The 19,683-nt window shown below is 35.5% G+C and overlaps 1 protein-coding gene across 1 annotated transcript in view; it reads left to right on the forward strand.

The window, feature by feature from the left end:
• The first annotated feature begins 8,637 nt into the window (after positions 1-8,637).
• spidey (hydroxysteroid 17-beta dehydrogenase 12 spidey) overlaps positions 8,638-19,683 on the forward strand; it is a 33,048-nt gene continuing 22,002 nt past the window's right edge. Inside the window, exon 1 of the mRNA XM_073078271.1 lies at positions 8,638-8,909. Coding sequence (XP_072934372.1) covers positions 8,759-8,909 — 151 coding nt within the window. The 5' untranslated portion in view covers positions 8,638-8,758. The remainder of the gene's footprint in view (positions 8,910-19,683) is intronic.

Raw genomic sequence — 19,683 nt, forward strand, 5'->3', positions numbered from 1 at the left:
AGGGAGACATACTTTTGCAAGGCGTTCCAGCTTAATCCTCACGTGTAGCAGCGCATCTGTGGCCGAACTCAAGTAATATCTAGGGTTGATTACAAATGTCCATAGGCGGCAGTAGTCACTTACCATCAGGTGGACTGCATGCTCGTTTGCTACTGCTATATTATAATAAACATACACCAAACACATATGACCCGCGTGGTGGAGCGGTCACCATACCGGTCTGACGCGCAGAGGGTCCCGGGTTCGATCCCCGGCCAGACAGATATCTAAAAATGATGAATTTAGATTTCTGGGTCTGGGTGTTTTTGTATTTGTCTATGTGTGTGTCCATGGCACCTACGACACCGGGAATCCTAGTGTGGGGCTGTGAGTGCAGAAAGCGTTTACTGTTTAAATATAAAACTTTAATTATAAGCATCCCTAAAATCCTGTAAATTAACTTAATGAATAACCTAAGTATTTATGTTGAAGCAACTTAACTCTGTATGATACTTAGGTAACCTTAGGCTTCAGTGTTAATTACCGTCTGTTCTTCTAAGACCAAAGAGGTTTACGTCTTCAGGAGTTAAAACTTTCGCAGTAAAGCGTCGTTGCTCGTTAACTGATGGAACTTTAACTTTAGTAAGTCTAGGATTTGTTGAGTGATAGAGTTACTATAATTCTTTCAATGATGTAACAGTCCTTCATAGTATTATAAATTATCGTGGGGGTAATTAGTACGCATTGCTTTCATTCAATAGTACTATTCTTATGAAAACACTTTCATAGTAAAATAATTTTATCAAAATCACATCCATCGATTAGTAAAGATTACTGACTGCTAACAAGAAAATGTAACCAGTTTTGAGATTTAAAATAGTTGCGTAAAATAGTTTTGCCACGTCTACGTGCTAAAATGTCCCTAAAATATTTGAAATACTTATTTATTCATTATGTAAATTACGCAGTATTAGTTATTTATTCGTAAGTTTTCTCTAAAAATGATTATTATTTCAAAGAATTAGGAATTCAAAGAATAACTGGCAAATCAGCCTTTTGTGGCTTCACTCAATTTCAAGGCGGCGAGGTATCTTTACTAATCTATGATTACATCTTGATATTTTTTACAACATTGAGGTAGAAAATGGGCATACTGTATTGCAAGCTACTAAGAGGTCCCTGTCCCTCATGGATATCGGAATCTGTAACCGGTAATATAGAGTAAGGTCGGTAATATAAAATGAACTTGAATCCGATCACAGATCCGTTGGCACTCTCGACAACCATCATGGTCGTTTTATATGAAGGGTTAGCTAATGCGAGAAATAGGTGTTTCGGTTGTCAGGTACCCAGGAGTTATTACCAATTCTGGAATATATGTTTTTAACAGTCTATGAAATTCATGGTGTTCGTTTGAAGCGGAATGAAAGTATGTATTTATGTATAAAGTAATTGACTATTAAATTTCCTTTCTAAGTTCTTTCTTGGTATTTATTGGTATAATAATTTAATCAGAAGCCATTTTCATAAATGTAACGAAAAGTCCTTTGACAAAAAGTAATTGCAGACATCTAAAGATTAGAAGCCAACCACGAATCGCCCAACTAATTAACCCAGGAGACACTCCTGAAGAAGCAGAAGCAAAACCAATTTATGAAAACAAAACCTATCTTCCTTACCGTCTTACACTTTTAATTAAAACACTTCATCGAGTTTGAAAGTTATTTTGACGACGGCGATGCTACAATAGCTTATAGGAAATTAATTTACGAAGGGGCACCCCTCATCTGTTATTCTGAATTTGTATGGAAATAAATGATCAAATTTTGATAAGCGTATACCATCAAGTACATTAAATTTGTTTGAAGAGCCAAAAAAAACTGAAATGATGAGATTATTGATGATAGCTGAGTTTTTTAAAAATTTAGGGAAGTGAAAGATCGATAGATCTTGTAGTTGAAGTGAAAGATCGATGGATCTTGTAGTTGAAGTGAAAGATCGATAGAGTAGTGAAAGATTGAAAATTGATAAGTCCATCTGATAATAATCAATACCGGTCGTGGATGTTTGTAAACAACTACATGGCACAGGGGTTCTATCTGAAACCGATCACAGACACGTTGTCACTCTTAAAGGTTAAGACTTTTTTATGGTAATTAAACTTTACGTGTAAGCCAGTCGGCATCGCCACCCTTCAGCTGAAACCCAAGAACAATGTCAGTCTAGAAATAGTTGCAGCAGATTTATATAATTAACTGTAGAGATATATGATAATTTATGGTTACAAGTGAGTTATCATCCATTGGAATGTACATGCCCTTCATAAATGCCTTTACATGTCATGCGATATATCTCAATATATATAACTCTAAGGTGACTGACTGACATAGTGATCTATTAACGCACAGCCCAAACCACTGGACGGATCGGGCTGAAATTTGGCATGGAGGTGGATGTTATGACGTAGGACTCCGCTAAGAAAGGATTTTGATCAATTCTACCCCCAAGGGGATAAAATAGGGGATGAAAGTTTGTATAAATCTTCTTAGTTAATAATATTACTTCGTAACGCGAGCGAAGCCGCGGGAAAAGCTCGTTATAATATAAGTAGCAAAGATGAAAAGAAAACCTTTCTTTTTCTGCCAATTATTATCTGTTACATCACTGTTACAAAATATAACAGATATGCTAGTTAAAGAACAAAGCGAATATTGTTAAAATATAAAGAGGGGAAAAGCTCCAAAAATATATATTGTACAGATATTTACATTCTATAATCCAACTTAATGCCTGTCCAAGACGATACCGTGCGTAAAACTTACAAGAGACCCTTAGGGCTACCGTCTTCATTAACCTCGAGATGGAATTTTGAACTACTATAAGATTGCCAAAGTTGGTTGTTTATTTATGCGCCTTCAGGCATTCGCGTCCACCACAATGTTTAATTCCAGTCAGAGTTGGTAAGCGATAGTAACAATGTTATAAACTTTGTGACAGAAATTGTCAAGCGATTATGGATTTTGATGGCTTGTGGTTTTTGCGTTTTGAATTTAATACTTCTGAGAAGTCGATATATCATGATGTCATATTTCAAATATTGAAAGATAGGCAGAGTGTCACAGTGCAAGAAAAAAGAGAAGAAGTGCAGTTGTATGAAAGTTAAAGAAGATGATATTATCTTATTATCGTCCCACTTCTATTTAAGGGTTCGTACACAAAACTGCGATGCGACGTCGCATCGCAAAAATCTGCGAGCTCCCTCGACGCATCGCAAGAACTTGCGAATTGATTCGCATCGCACAGTGGTTGTTGTTGTTGGTCACCCTGAGAGACGATACGCCGCACGATATCGCATCGCAGCAATTCGCATCGCAATTTTCTGCGTTGCGAATTCGCATCGCGTCGCATCGCAGTTTTGTGTTCGAGCCCTAATTTCTAAGAAGTGCACCATGACGTTAAAACATAACAGATTTATGCCTAGGATTCGCACCTCGGACCCCGATTGGAAGGCCGTGTTTCTATTACCAAAGTCACTATACTTTCTGCTAGGAGATCCATGCCCAGTAGTGGGACGATGGGTTGACAGCAACACAAGTGAACATTACCACAGCAAGATAGATAGCAAATAAAGCGCAGCGTCGGAACAGCGCTTCGGAACAGTTCCGGCGACGCGCCCTTATCTGCGCCATCTCGAGCGTAACAAGGGCGTCTGAATAGTTTCTTGCGATGTATCGACACTTATAGACCTTATGTAGGGTTGAGAAAAACTACTGTTGTTTATAAACGTAACAGTAAAGTATCAGAAATACGTTCAAGTTAACTAAACATAGGTTTAAGGGTGATTCGACTCCGGCGGTACCATCGCCACACCTATATCTACTCGTACCTAATAACAGTAGTGTTAAGCGCTGCTGTTTTATGGTTTGAAGGGTGTGGACATACTTATTCGAGGCGTTCCAATTTTCTATGTAGCATTGCATCTATGGCCAATCTAAGGGAATCTAATCTTATGTGGGGTTGATTATAGAGTGATGGCAATAGCCACCGCAATCATCAGGTGGACTATGTGCTTGTTTGCAATTTCAATATTATTAAAAAAATGAACTTTAGACCTCAAGAACTTCTTACATCCGACAACCCTGTATAACTGGGACATAAAAGGGACAGCCGGTGCTATTCTCAATGGGAACGGTAATTTCGAGATCCGTTATAACACAATAAAGGTCTATTTAAGGGAAATGTCCCAATGTTACAAAGATTTGTGTGCCTTATAACTTATTCAGGTTCACAAAGTCCTTGTAATTTACGCAATTGATGTATCTGTATTTTGGAATACCGTGGTTTCTTTCTGCTTTCTTAATTTATGTGCACTTTTTACTACTTCTTAACTGCAAGGGTAAAATTCGCGTGTCTGTGCAAAGGCATGAGTATCTTCGCAAGAAGAATTAATTACCAAAAGCCTAGATTTATCAAATAATTTCTTTAAACGATAACTTCAAAGATTTTATTAAATAATATAACAGGAAAGCTATTTTAAGTCAGTTAATTTGTTAGCTGAGGACACACAAAAATACTGGAAATCTAATTATTATTTGAGAAGATAATTAAAGAAAGTATTGAATTAAAATATAATACTTAGTTGAACGTGTTTTATCTAGCTTGGTTTATTGCACTGCAAAAAAATAAAAGAGCTAACTTTTGCATCAAACGATATTCAACACGGAGAAGTGCTTCATTATGGACATATTCAATCACTACCAAAAACCAATAGAGATACTTTAATAACCCCTGTCGTTGATAAGCTCCAAAAACACTTCTTAGGAAGCAAAGCCGAAAGATGTGGATCATTGTATCCTCGTAATCTTAGCTCATCCTCGCTAGAACGAGGTAAATACCGCCAATCTCGCTGATTACTCGCGAAACGCCGGTAATATAATCGGGGAGCGTGCCATCGGCAATTTCGCCTCATGAATTTTAAAAGGGAATTTTCTATCGAAGAGCTTCACCTGTTGGCACGGGTCGAGTGGTGTCTCGATGGAGTTCTGATTCCGAATTTCGTCGGTACAGAGCATGATTGGAATTGAATTCGTCGATTCTTAGTGCAGTGTTTGTTGATTTTCGTGCTGCATTGCTGAGTTAAGTAACGTTTTTCTTGAAATTAACTGTGTTTTTGTCTGTCTAAGTTTCTTTGTATCACAAGCGAATATGATCATTAGTATTTTCTGTTTAATTATACTTTTTAGGTACTTTTAACAACAAAAACCTAATTCTCCATTCGTACATGGTAGTTTGTGTACTACCAACTCTGAAAAGCGTATGTAAAATAAGAACTAGGTAAATAAAGGCAATGTCTATGATTACCCATAAAACGTGAAGCATGCCATAAGCAATCTCAGCTCATGTATTTTAAAATGGAACTTCTTATAGAAGATTCACCTCTTAGCGTAGGGTCAAGTGGGATCTCCCGATGGGGATACATCCCATTTTTTTGGTGGATAGGAAGATTGAAATTTAATCTTGTGGCTTATTAGACCACAAAGTTTATTATATGATAATATGTATAATATTGATCTAGGTTTTATCTAGTCCTCTTGAATGAAATATAATCCATTGAAATGTTCCAAATTTTGGTCCAAAAATAATACAATTAGAACCTTCAATGTGCCTGCTACCACTAAGATATTTTGCATAAAAACAACTAGAGGATATTTGTGCTGCTGACTCAAAAAGATGCAAATTACATCAAACCTGAAGATCCATCATAAGATGACTTGATACTTTTACACGAGAGTAATAAAAGTCTTATTAGATGAAATTAAAAACTCTATAAATAACTCAAATAACAACAGCTATTACCTGTGAAGCCTTAATGTTAGTTGAAAAGTATCTAAAATGTTAAAACTTTTGTTACAGTGGAATTTATAACTAACTGAAAGATTAAGTTGAAACTTTGCCTAAATAAAATTTCCATGTAAGAAATTGGTCTAACTTATATGTTACTCGTAACTAAAGCTAGAATAATAAATATTATGTTTTGACTAAATATGCCTGAGAATATTGCAAAGATTTTCAAACTTAAATTTGTTTTCCTTCGCCGTTAAACAATATACGTTTTTTGTCATCTTTTTACCATCACATTTGTCTATTTTTAGTTTCTATCTCTTCGTTTCGGTGGAAGAGCATAGATATCGGCTGACTCACATATTATAAAGCGAACATATTAGTCCCTGGCCTGGCAATACAACAGTGAGCCCAAGAATTAGACTTACATTTTCTTTATCATATAGGAGTAACAGACGAGCATGCAGTCCACCTGATAGTAAGTGGCTACTGCCACCCATGGACATCTATAATCAACCCCAGATAGGATTGGGTATTCCTACCTGAGGTCGACCATAGAGATTCGCTGCTACCTCTGAGGACTAAGCTGGAACGCCTCGGAAAAGTATGTCTCCCTCGCCACGTCCTTCAAACCAAAACACAGCAGCGTTTAACACTGCTCTTATGAGACAGGTGTGGCGGTGGTGCCGCTGGAGTCGAACCGCAAAGGTTTTTACCTTCAAAATACACTTACATATATTCGGTCGAAAAACATTAACGTCCGAAGTCAGAAAAAAAATAAAGTTATACTGTTTTAAAAAGGATGCTTTCATAACTGCAGAATTTGGAGCTTAGTCAGTACCTAACTTGAAACTTGGATCAAGTTCCAACATTGGAGCTAATTAAAATTCGAGTTAGGAACTCCGCCATGAACGAAGAACCGGGTGAGTAACCTTCGTAAAAGTTTCATAATGTTTCTGAAAGTAATTTTAATATCAGTACATTTTGCCCTTCAAGTACTTATGGTTTGAGTCTCGTTTACATTAGAGGTTCGTTCAAAATATTTTAAACGACCTTGAAAGATATGTCTTTCCTACATCTTTCAGGTTTTCAGGTATGTACTTAAATAAGAATAATTACGCTTCTACTGAGGATAGACTAAAGAAAACATTTTTTTGTAATATAGGAGTAGCAGACGAGCACTCCGTCCACCTGATGGTATGTAGTTATTGCCGAACACGGATATCTGTAATTAAACCCAGGTAAGATTAGATTCCTACCTGAGATTGGCCTTAGATGCAGACTGGAGGACTAAGGTGGTATGCCTCAGAAAAGTATGTTTACCTTGTCACACCCTTCAAACTAGAAAATAGCGGCGCTTAACGCTGCTGTTATTGGCAGAAATAGGTGTGGCGATGGCCGGAGTCGAACCACAGGGGGATCTACCACCTTCAGAGTAACCTGTCTTAGTAACCTTAAGGAGAGAATGATTACATATTTATTTATAGTGCTGTATATACTTCATTTAAATTATAATTTAATCTAATTTAAATGATTATCCGTTAAAATGCTACTTCGAGATGGTCTATGAAAAATAAACAACTGTTGACGGAACCGGAACTACGAGTATGTATCTTGTTTAAGAAGAGCTTGTTGATTTGATATAAATATAGATACCTAAAATTTCCATAGAACTTATGTATAAGTAGTTATCCTTGATGCTTTAAATATAAACATCACGTTATTGAATCTTGATAAGAAATAGATATTATCAATCTTAAGTATAATAATGAGCGAAAATGAAATAAGTAGCTACATAAGTGCTTATATTATTTATAGAGTTATGAAGATGTTTTTTTTAAATATTATGGTATATGGTATTTGAAGACCTCAATGAATCAATGTTGCTTTTTTAATTATGGGTATTTAGGTGTTCGAAGGCTCCATTAATTGATTATTACGGCACCATGGTGGTTGGCAAAATATATTTGCATCGTAGGTACCTATATTGTGGGACCTATTAATAAGCAGAGGGACTTAAATTTAAAGTAGGTAGGTATGTCGTTTTAAGCGAGCCTTTTGGTTGCTACCCCTGGATATCTTTAATTAACCTAAAATGACCTAAATTACTAACAAGAAGTTTCAGGAACGCTCTAAAAAAATCATCGTTTCATAATTACGTAGATTTTCTTCGCTACGCCACACTCCTGTTGTAAATTTAATTCATAGAGAAACATTTATTCGCTTATCATTTATACACACAAATTAAAATATTAATATTATATAACAAAACTAGATTATTATGTTTATCTTAGTATGGTTACACATAAAAAATCTTCAAAAGTGCCTGAAATGAACATATTACGAAATACTAGTAATAAATGCTTTATATTAAGACTAGCTGACCCGGCAAACTTTGTACCGCCTCAAAGTCTATTTATCAAATATATTTCATATAAAATATATCCTATGTTACTCGTGGATAATGTACATAGCTTTCGAATGGTGAAAGAATTTTTAAAATCGGTTCAGTAGTTTTTGAGCCTATTCATTACAATCAAACAAACAAACAAAGTTTTCCTCTTTATAATATTAGTAGATATAGATAATTACATAATATTTCACAAAATAAGTTACGTTATGTACCTACGTTATAATTGTAATTTTATTTATTCGCACCGGTTAACGGTCAATCGAAGTTTATCAAAGGGCAAAGGAGACGTCAGAGTCCGGCGGGTATATATTTTATTGCGCTCTCTGTCTTTTCGGTAATATTCGGATATTTTCGTAGACCATCGGTCTGTTATCGTTCGTATTCTACGCGTTGCGCATGGTTACTTTCTTTTAGCCCAGTGCGCATGCGCGAATTGTGTCAATCGGTCGTGATTACTCTCTCCGACCGACATAACCTAAAAATTCGATAATTTCGCTAAAATATCTGTGAAACAAATTGGGAAAAATGGTTTTTACTATTCTCGATAAAGTGGGATTGGTGTTTACGATCTTTGTCACGTTTTTCTGTGTGAAACTCATCGTAAATGCGGTATATAAATTCTTTATTGCGCCGGCTATAATCAAAGTGGATTTCAAATCGAAACGAAAGTGGGCATGTAAGTTAATTTGAATATTATTGCTTTCTTTCATAATATTATATAATAATTTCGCTTTTTGCATCAAAATATTTACGCCTTATTATTTCATTGTGACAGTGAGTACAATGATAACCATTTTTTTATAATTAAATACGTCATTAAAGAGTGCAATGACCTTACTTTCATTTTTAAATTCTTAACCCTTTCATTGCCGATGCGAATGAAAAAATCATTTTAATAATATTCCTTATATGGTACATATTATTATATTATATTGTTACGTATATTATTAAATAATATAATTAAGTAGGTAGGTAGTTTAACACTTTATGTTTAATTCTAGTGCAATTTTGACGATACTATTACAGTATTATTACACGTTAATTAAGCTGTTAATAAGCTAATTACGTTAATTAAGTTGATCACCATAGTGATTAACTTTTTGTTATCATTAAATTAAAAGGTACCTATGAACGCGTACATTTATGTGGTAAAAACATGTTAATTAAAATGGGTTTAATACGAATACGTTACTAACTACTTACGTAATTGTTTTAACTTTAGTCTTTTTTTACTTTGAAGTAGCAAAGAAGCATGCAGTTCACCTTATGGTAAGTGATAACTGCCACACTTGGATATTTGTAACCAAATGCATAATACACATAGACCAGGGGATCTTAACTTAAATCTAATGATTAAATCAGATGCGTAAGAATGGTATCTCCTGAGAACTAAGATAACAGTCTCATATATTTATAATTTATTGTTAAGTATTGGCCTATTAATTGATGTTATTCATGTAATAGTTAATCAAGCTTTATGTACATACCGCAAAGTTATTTGAAATCATTTCCTTAATGAACCACTATACATAACTGACAACAGTGTAACCAATGTACCTAAGTACATACTTTGGTATGTACCTACTTATACCTAAGTATGTACTTACTTATTACGTATTTAAAAATATAACAGATAATTTGGCATACATTGTATACCTTTTATATATATTACATTTGGACACCAGCAAATTTCAAATTTGGTAAGAGTCCGATCCGACGTTATTATGTTTTCAGTGAAATGTATACATAAGTATGGGACTATGTATTATATCTACGTATATCAATTAAAGTCAAAAAAGTTCCGCGTTGTGAAAACTGTATGTAAGAAACTTTCTTTTATGATGGATCAGACGTTGACCATTACAATACCAATTTGCTGACATAACAAAATTGCTTCCTTCATGAAATCTGTCAACGAAGAATGAACTTCAACAGTAATAAGGAAGGTTGAAATTTGTTTACACGTAATCATAATCGACGCGGTTCGACGTTGCGTTCTTATAAGTAAATAATACTTAATGTTAAATGTTCTAAAGTACAAAGTCATTCGAAACTTAGTTATAAAATAAAAGGACGTGCAATGTTATGACCTCGATATTAGTAAGTTCATTGTTTTAGTAATTTGTAATACACAGTGTTGATTAGTTACTAATATATGTAAAACTAATGTATGTAGCGATAGCCTGTTATATAAAAGGTGGTCTCCCAATCGAGGGGTCTGATTTTTCAAAGTTATGTGTGTATTATGTCAAATTATCATTAGCTTTAACGGTCAATGAAAACATCGTGACCTAAAAGATCTTTAAAAAATTTTTCAAGAGGTGTCTGAAGTTCATTCTTCTTATTCTGCGAGGAAACTCGGGCCCAGCTGTTGTACACATGGGTTGATGATGATGATGACGATGTATTAAAAAAGTAGGTGTGTGTGTATTTATGAATTAACGTATGCAGTTATACTTTGTTGGTGCATTTAATAAAAACAAAGAGTGTGCGAGTTATGCACACGCGCACAAAGTGAAACTATTAAAAAACAAAAAACATACAAATTAATTGGTGCCATATAATACGACATATTTAACGTATTCGTAGCGTAACGTAAAAATATAATTTCTGCAAAATTTGCAATATTTAGAAACTATTGAACTTTATTCGATGTTTATCCGAAATCTCACGCCTGTTATTGAAGGGTTAAAGTTATAAGGCAAAATAAGGAAGTATTATTAATTCGTATTTCCAGGTCTGTGTTCCCATTACTATCTGAAAATTTGTCGTAACATCTATACTTCTATGAATGAACCAATGAATGTACTAGGGACTATTTCAGTTATATAGATAACTCAAAGGTGACTGACTGACATAGTGATCTATCAACGCACAGCCCAAACCACTGGACGGATCGGGCTGAAATTTGGCATGCAGGTAGATGTTATGACGTAGGCATCCGCTAAGAAAGGATTTTGATCAATTCTACCCCCAAGGGGATAAAATAGGGGATGAAAATATTACTTCGTAACGCGAGCGAAGCCGCGGGCATAAGCTCGTTTCAGTTATAAATCTGTTTTAGTAACTATTAGAACTAGATTAATTCTTGCTATGACGATAAACGAAAAATTCAATTACAATAAATAAATTAAATTTCATCCGTTAATAGTTGTATTTTAGTAGCTACACACGTTGAAGTGGCGTTTAATACAATAAGAAAAATATAAAGCATTTCCATATTGGATTTTATTCATTAAAAATTTACTAATATTTGTTTTTAAATACACATTGTTTTGTATTTTAGAAAATTACAAATAGAAGATATGATATGGCTGTATGTAATAAGTGAAATTATAGCCTACTTAGAAAATAAGGTCTTTAAAAATTTAACTTAGTTATAATATTTTTATACAAAAAATATTTTTAAGGACAAAAATACTTTCAAATAACTAAACTGGAATTGCCTTGAAGCTGTAACTGGACTTGGTACCTAATTAAATTAACTTTTTGTTAATTGTCCTTTCAAAAAGCATGACCTTAAGGGTCTGTATAGCATAATAATGATTACGCAATACTATGTTAAGATAAGGTATCTTATTTTTTTACATTTTATTTATAGAACATATTCTACTTGAAATCTGTAAGACGTAAATTATTACGACATATTAATGTGTTGCCGCTATGTTGAGCGTGCCACTAGGACCATATAATGACCACAACAAGCTCTGACAAGAGTGTAACGCTTAAGAAGAAGCTATGGGCGACTAAGATGTTCGCCTCATGAGTAACTCAGCCCGCATCCACATCCAGAACCTTCAGCTTCAGCTCTATATTAGAATGAATTTATTTATTTGGAAATAGGTGGGTCGGTAGTACCTCCCCTGTCATCCCGTACTGATTCCACCAGCTTAAAAGTGGTGGCGTGGTGACTGGCGACAGTCGCTAACGACAGGCGACACAGTCGCTATGACAAGCGGCGACACTCGCTACGACTGGCAGCAACGGTCGCTATGACAGGTGGCGACAGTGGCTACGACCGGCGGCGATAGTCGCTAATGACAGGCTGCGACAGTCGCTACGACGGGTGGCAACAGACGCTAGAAAAGGTGGCGACATTCGGTAACGACAGGTGGCGACAGTCTCTAAAACAGTCGGCATCAGTCTCCGACAGTCGCAGGTTTTCGTAAGCGCGAACTGTCGTGTATTATCTGAATGTCGCTCGTATGTTTCTTCCTAATAAAAAAAATAAAGCATATAGTAAATCTATCACTAACAAAAAAATTAGGTCTCATCATAATTATTTTTTAATATGAATCTCAAGGTCTTTATAAAGTTCGTGGTTCTTTGATTCGGTTAACGCGTTTTTTGTTAATATCTATCTTGTTTTTTTTGGATTATGACTTCCTCTAAAATAAGATGCCAAAAACATGTTTAATTTATCTACAAAACATTAAATACAATAGATACTAAATTGTAGCGCAGGTTTAATCCAAACCATAGTTAAAAACTACATACAAATTAATTTAATGGTCGTACAGAGTTCTATCAATGATCGTGATCATAGTATAGCATCATCAACAACCCATTACTGTCCCACTGCTGGGCACGGGTCTGTTCTCATAATGAGAAGGATTAGGCCATAGCTCACCGCGCTGGCCAAGTAGACTTGGTATTAGACAAGGTATAGAATTGGTAGACTTCACATACCTTTGAATTTTTTTTTATAAATCTCTCCAGGTATGCAGGTTCCCTCACGATGTTTTCCTGCAGTGTTTAGCAAGTGATCATTAATTTCTAATACGCACATAACTTTGAAAAATCAGGTACATGCCTGGGATTTGAACATTGGACCCCTCGATCGAGAGGCCGAGTTTCTTAACCACTAGGCTATAACTGCTTTTTTTATTTTATTTATTCACAGTATAGCAATGCATTTATAATTGACATCAAATAGAATCTGTTCAGTATGGCGTAGGTTATAGTTAGATGTCACCTATTTCTGCCTCGTAGCAGCAGTGTTAAGCGATGCTGTGTTCTGGTTTGAAGGGTGTGGTAAGGGAGACATACTTTTCCGAGGCGTTCCAGCTTGATCCTCAAGGGTAGCAGCGCACTTACCCACTTATCAACAGGTGGACTGCATGCTCGTCTGCTACCCCTATATTATAAAAATATGTCTATGAACGGTAGTGATTACTTAGTATTAGATGGACATAACAACTTTAATTGTGTGATAGACTAGACGCGAATTGAACTTGCACATGCAGGTTTACGTGGCACCTACTAAATTTCAATTTTTTCTATGATATGTATTTAATATAGCGGTTACAATTTCGGTTCAACAGCCGAACAGCCAGATGGGCCGATAGTAGATGCTTACTAATAGGGTCCTGTTTTACCCTTTGGGTAACGGAAGCCTAAAGGTTTTGTACTCTCCCTCATCATTTCCTTACAATCAGCAGAACTTCCTTGCTAAAATAATATGGACATCAAATCACAAACAAAAAACAAATTGTTTTTCAGAAGTGGATATACTTAATTAGTTAAGTCACCAAAACTAATTTAATATCCTTGTAATGCCTATAACACGATTCTTAATAATCGCGATACTTATTTACCCGATTTACTTGCTTTGGTTATTGACCATGACTGGTAAATTAAATCAAGGTTGACCGCTGGAGTCATTACCATACACGCCACTTAGGGTTGCCGTTGATTATCATATTGTTTTTAATATTTAAATTACTTAGATAATATCACATTGGAAAATTTTTGTTTATCAGTATTTGGAAAACTACTGACTTGATTATAACTGCACTGTAATTTATTAGTTAAGGTTAGTTTTAAAGTATTGATCTTGGAAAAATCTTTGACTTTTAACTTTATTCATTCAGATTGAACGATTATTATTCTGATGCAGTTATTAAATGTCTGTAATTTTTTTATATTTTTGGGTAACATTATGTAATTAACCATCATGATTATAATTTCTGCCTCACAAAAGTGTTAGAGCTGTGACCCGGTTTGAAGGGTGTGGTAATGGAGACATAGGCGACAAACTTATTGTCCTCAAGGATAACTAAACATCTGCGGCTGACTTTAGGTAGGATGAAGTAATTGTCAAATGTCGATGTTTGATAGACAAATTGGATAGTGTCCCTGTAGTACCGGGATCAGAATAGGGCTACGGTATCCCTTGCCTGTCGTAGGTGGCGACTAAAAGGGGGCTTCCGGGGTTGCGGGCGGCAGGAGCGGGGGCTCGAACCATCCAGCAAGCGACCCCGGGAAGGACGGCGGTATGTGTGGTCGCATACCGTCGTAAATACCAGACGTTGTGGAGAGCTCCTGGGCTCACCTGGGCGCAACCTGATGGGGCAACACGTTCAGAGGACTCCAGTTGCGTTCCGTTGGAGATCCCGGAGTCCTCTTCGCAGCGGTGAGGATGGCCACCGGGGGGTTTTAGTGCGGTAAAAATCCCACATAACCCCGTGTCGCTCCACGACACTGGGTACCTTTTGAAGGTTTCCCCCTCGACAAAAAAAAAAAGGTAGATCTCTAATCTTATTTGAAATTGACTACTGATTCAAGGCAGCACTTACCATCGTTGCATTCCTCTGCCTTCTTAAGCAGTCATCGCAAACTAATTACAAATACGAATAAATTCTCAAACTCAACTTTTCAATATTTCCTGAATAAAAAGTCAGTGGGTGCCGAAGTTATGAAAACACGAAAAGTGTATGCTAGTTTTCTGATGAGTTAAACTTTGGTATTTCGTACCGTGTTCGTAACTAGGCTATAGGAGTAGGTACTCGAATCGCAATCCCTTATTTATGCTCCATTTACGTTAAGTTTTAAGGTGCTAGAAGTAGAAAGCGGCGGCAGCGTCGCACTTTTTCACCAATTTCGAAAAATGGGGAGGTACTCGTGTTATGTTCGGCTTTATGTATTTTTTATGATTTTATAATAAGTATTCCAGCAGTATTCCCATAGACGTCCGTAACCAACTCCATATATAACAGAGGCTGTACTGCTTCATGATAGAAATAGTACCTAATTGTGGTGATGGTAGGTACGTCTTCTTTCGAACTACAAATTTATGCTACACGTATTTCTGCCTCAAAGCTTTAAATGAAGCCGCTTATGTTTAGTCTTCAAGGGTAGCTTCAAGATTGAGAGTAATTCATTATTTAGGGGTTGATAGTGTTGATACTACTCATATTCATTAATAATGACTATTACCACCAAGCTTGTTTGCTACTTCGATCGGATAAAATAACGATTGTAATCGTTTCCAACAAGATGTCTGTCAAATATCTCTACAAGCGATACTTCGAGATACGTACCTACGCGATACCAATCGCAGCCCTATCTTCATCTAGACTGATTCATAATCCACGTTCAGTTGTCGCCTTGCAAACAAGATCCATACGATTTATGGTCCTGTCCGAGATCTAAAATGTAGGAGGAAGTCGATTACCAGTTTGTATGGTCTTATCCGTTTATGGAAGCTTAGAATCTAATAATGGTTTCGAAGATCTTGATTGTTTTTTCTTGGATTGTAGAAGTAGCAGATGAGCATCCAGTTCACCTGACGATAAGAGGCTACAACTATCCAAGGACATCTGTAATAACCCCACATAACCCCAGATAAGATTTGATTCCTACCGGGTAGGACAGATTTATTGGGCACAGGTCGGCCACAGATGCGTTGCTATCCCTGAGGAATAAGCTGGAATGCCACGAAAAGTATGTTTCCCTTAAAATACCAATATTCACATATAAACGCACGCACACAAGCGCATATATTTTTCACATATTTGCGCGTAAACAGTTTACATATTAAGATTATGATATTAAAGAAAGGTGAAAGTAAAAGGTGGTAGAGCCAGTGGTTTGATCTGGAGGTATCACCGCCACACCAATTTCAGACGTGAAGTGACTTGGTGTTTTGGTGGTATGGTGTGCATGGTGGGCGACTTACATTCGATGCGATTATCTTAGTCCTCAGAAATGTCAAAGCATCTATCTGTAGTCGACTTCAGGTAGAATCTCTGTTAAAGGTAGATTGTTTTAGATGTCCATAGGTGGTAGTGACTACTTACTATTAGGCGGATTGCATACTCATCTGTTACTCTCTTATAAAAAATATATTTAAATTCATAAATCAATCAATCACCGATGAGTGCCAGTCATTCAAAATTTATTTATGGAAGTTCTATTGAAGGTCAATGTCTTTACCAAAACTTCGCAAGGTGTTTCACTATAGATAAGAAGCGACGAAAAACCTCCATACGTGTGCATAATAAATAAAATAAATTAATATTTATAACTTAAAAATTAAAGCTCACATGACCTTAACATTGTACAAATATATTCAATGTGATCAAAAGTCGAGGTCGAATGTTCATTTAAGTAGTATAAGAAAGTTTTCCTACTAAAATTAACATTTGGTTGAATCTATTGAAGGTTATTTCCATTCAGATTAAATGTGCAGGACTTTACTATCTAGATGCTTGTATGCATATAATTATTGCTAATGTGGCCTTATTTCACGGTTATGTCACGCAATGTTAAAAATCAAATAGAGAATTTAATACTTTCTCTTTACCGCTAATAAAGATTTGTGAACTGCAAAAACTACTTTCTAGCTAAAAATAGAATCGACTTAATTTTTACTACAAACTGATTATAATTTAAATACATTTACTTAACGACCCGCGTGACGGAGTGGTCTGACGCGCAAAGGTTCTGCGTTCGATTCCCGGCCAGACATATACCTATATCTGAATGATGCATTTAGATATCTGGTCTGGGTCTGGATGTGTGTATTCTTCTTTGTGTGTGTCCATGGTACCCACGACACAGGGAGTCCTAGTGTCAGCTGTGAGTGTAGAAAGCTTTATTTTTTTAATTTAAATTAGTTCCGAACTACAGATCGGAAGTAGATTCCAGAAAATTATCGATTTCTTCGATTGTTACTCGTACCTTATCATATTATCACATCACTTATTGTTTATCGATTTTGAAATTATCTTGAGAAAATCTATTTCGAGTGTTGTTTATAATTATCGATCTCAATAATGCGCGAAGCCTACTAAGTGTAACAACATAGACTTCATGTGGTAGAGGACGTCATAACTCATGACTCATCTTATACTGGAAAGCGATTAGGTACGAATATCCTTTAGTATGAAACAATAAAGTAAGGAATGTAGGATTATGTCTGCCGGAGTGAGCCTATTTCGGTGAAAATGTGTGAATGTCCGCTGACTTACATAATGTGGAACATGTCAAGATGTTCATACAAAAGCTTCCATCTCGCTTAACACTGACACCATCTCATATTAATTTACATTTGATGTATTGTTTTTAAATCATACTTTTCTACTACCAATTACAATAAAATAGGTTATCTACCTATCATATTATAAGTAAGTCATGGATGACACGTCAGGTCAACTTTTTACTATGACTTTTTTTAACCATAAAGTCGAATGTCCTTGCTTGCGACACTGTAGTCCTTTATAGTAAGAAATGCATTCCACAGTTATTTTACCCGGTGTTATAATCTTATCAGTTGAACGCTTGATAACACATGGCCCGACACATTCGCTTGTTATCAGCACGATATCATGTTCTTCACGCTCGACAACAAGAATGCTAAATATGTTTTTATTGCTCGAAAGAATACATGACTACACCTGCTTGCAATAACTTCAGAGCGGAGTAGCAGTTTGGCGCGGACTATACCTATTTAAGCTTTCCATTATGATTTTTCTATAATTGACAGTCATTACATGTTATAACTTAAAATATTAGATACATACGGCGGTTAAAGTTGTCAATTTGTCAAGATTTTCATATAAAAAACTATCAACCCACTTCGTATTGAAATATTTTCAGATTATATGACGTTTGACATTATTGTAAAATAGCTTATTACAAATTAGTGATAAGTAGTGTTTATACCTTAATCCAGCCTATGTTATTCTTATTCCGATTGGTAGAATATTACAATGACTTTTACTAGCTACCCTACGAATAATGTTTTTTGTTAGCGATAAGTGATGCAATGAGATTTTGTAATAACATTATAAGTACCTTTGTCTTTTTCTGTGAAAAGAAAATCAACAAAGCTGGTCAATTACTTAGTAGATTAAAAGCATGTTTCCAAATACTCTCAAACTTACAGAGCCGTATGCAGACAATCGACTACTCAATCTTTCGTTACCGATCCATCAATCAGGATAAATCCCATGGGCCTCTCCAGCAATATTGAAAGAGAAAGAAAAATACATAAAACCATATAAATAAATAAAATTGGGAGTCTTTTGTACGTTGAAAATATAATTTATTTGTAAGCTTGTAAATTATTTTAGCATGGCTTATTTTTTATTTTAAACGTTTGTCTACACGGGCTTATTTTGGAACTGTACATATTTTTATAATATAGAAGTGACAAAAGAGCTTGTAGTCCACCTGACGGTAAGTAGCTGTAACTGCCCATGAACCCTTTGAAGAGTTTTAAAATTTGAAGTGTCGTTGGAATTATGAAATATTTCGTTACTCTAATTTTGTATATAAGTATTTGTAAAGGTTGTTTACAGGAAAACGTTAAAAACCGTCAGACCGACAACCGATCTTCCGCTTCCGATCAGTCAATCAAACATTCCCTTGGGATTTCACGTAAAATGTAAGGAACAAGTTTTGTGATAAAAGCAACAATTGTAGTATTTTCTTTTTTGGAAATTTTTCGAGATTTCCTTCACAAGGTTTTGGGACAAACTTCCTTATCGTCAATCTTGTTGCTTGTTGCTTGTTACGTAGAGTTACTTGAGAAGAACTGTTGAGAAAAATATCTACGTAAAGTTACCCCAAGAACCTGACTGTATATCATAATCGTGTTTAAGTATTTGGAAATTATAGACACCTGGACGTTTAAACTTGATTATTTATAAGCGTTAGAGTGGCAGATTTGGCTTTTGGACCTTTATAACTTAGAAGTAATACTGTCAAAGCCACAGAACGTGAGGCTCTGGGAGCAAAGCGCAAATTAGACGAAGAAACCTCAATACAACCGAAGTAACTTTCTCGTGCCGGGCTTTCTGTTAAGTTGAACTTTATTTACACTTCGGGCGAATTTAAAGTTTCCACTGAAGGTTTCGCGTCTCACAAGTAAATAACTAGTTAACTAGTATTTTAGGTTGATGTGGATCTTGTTTGTGCAAACTAGACAGGATTCGAATGTGATTCCTGCTTTCTCTGGTAACTCCAAAGTTTTCTAATCTTACACGCAAGGTATAAAAAAAACCCGAAAAATTAATGCTGAGACTTTACAATAGTAAGACTAGACAATATTTTAGAAAAATAGTTGACCAAAATAATTAATTTAAATACCCACTTTTTTATGTGGAATTTTTCTGTTCATGTCATTGGAATCTTCGCAAATTTAGGAAGAAATGATTAAGCTT

Source organism: Epargyreus clarus, unplaced genomic scaffold (genome assembly GCF_041222505.1).
Source record: "Epargyreus clarus isolate Ecla_fem2 unplaced genomic scaffold, WU_Ecla_fem_2.2 ptg000012l, whole genome shotgun sequence".
NCBI classification, from domain to species: domain Eukaryota; kingdom Metazoa; phylum Arthropoda; class Insecta; order Lepidoptera; family Hesperiidae; genus Epargyreus; species Epargyreus clarus.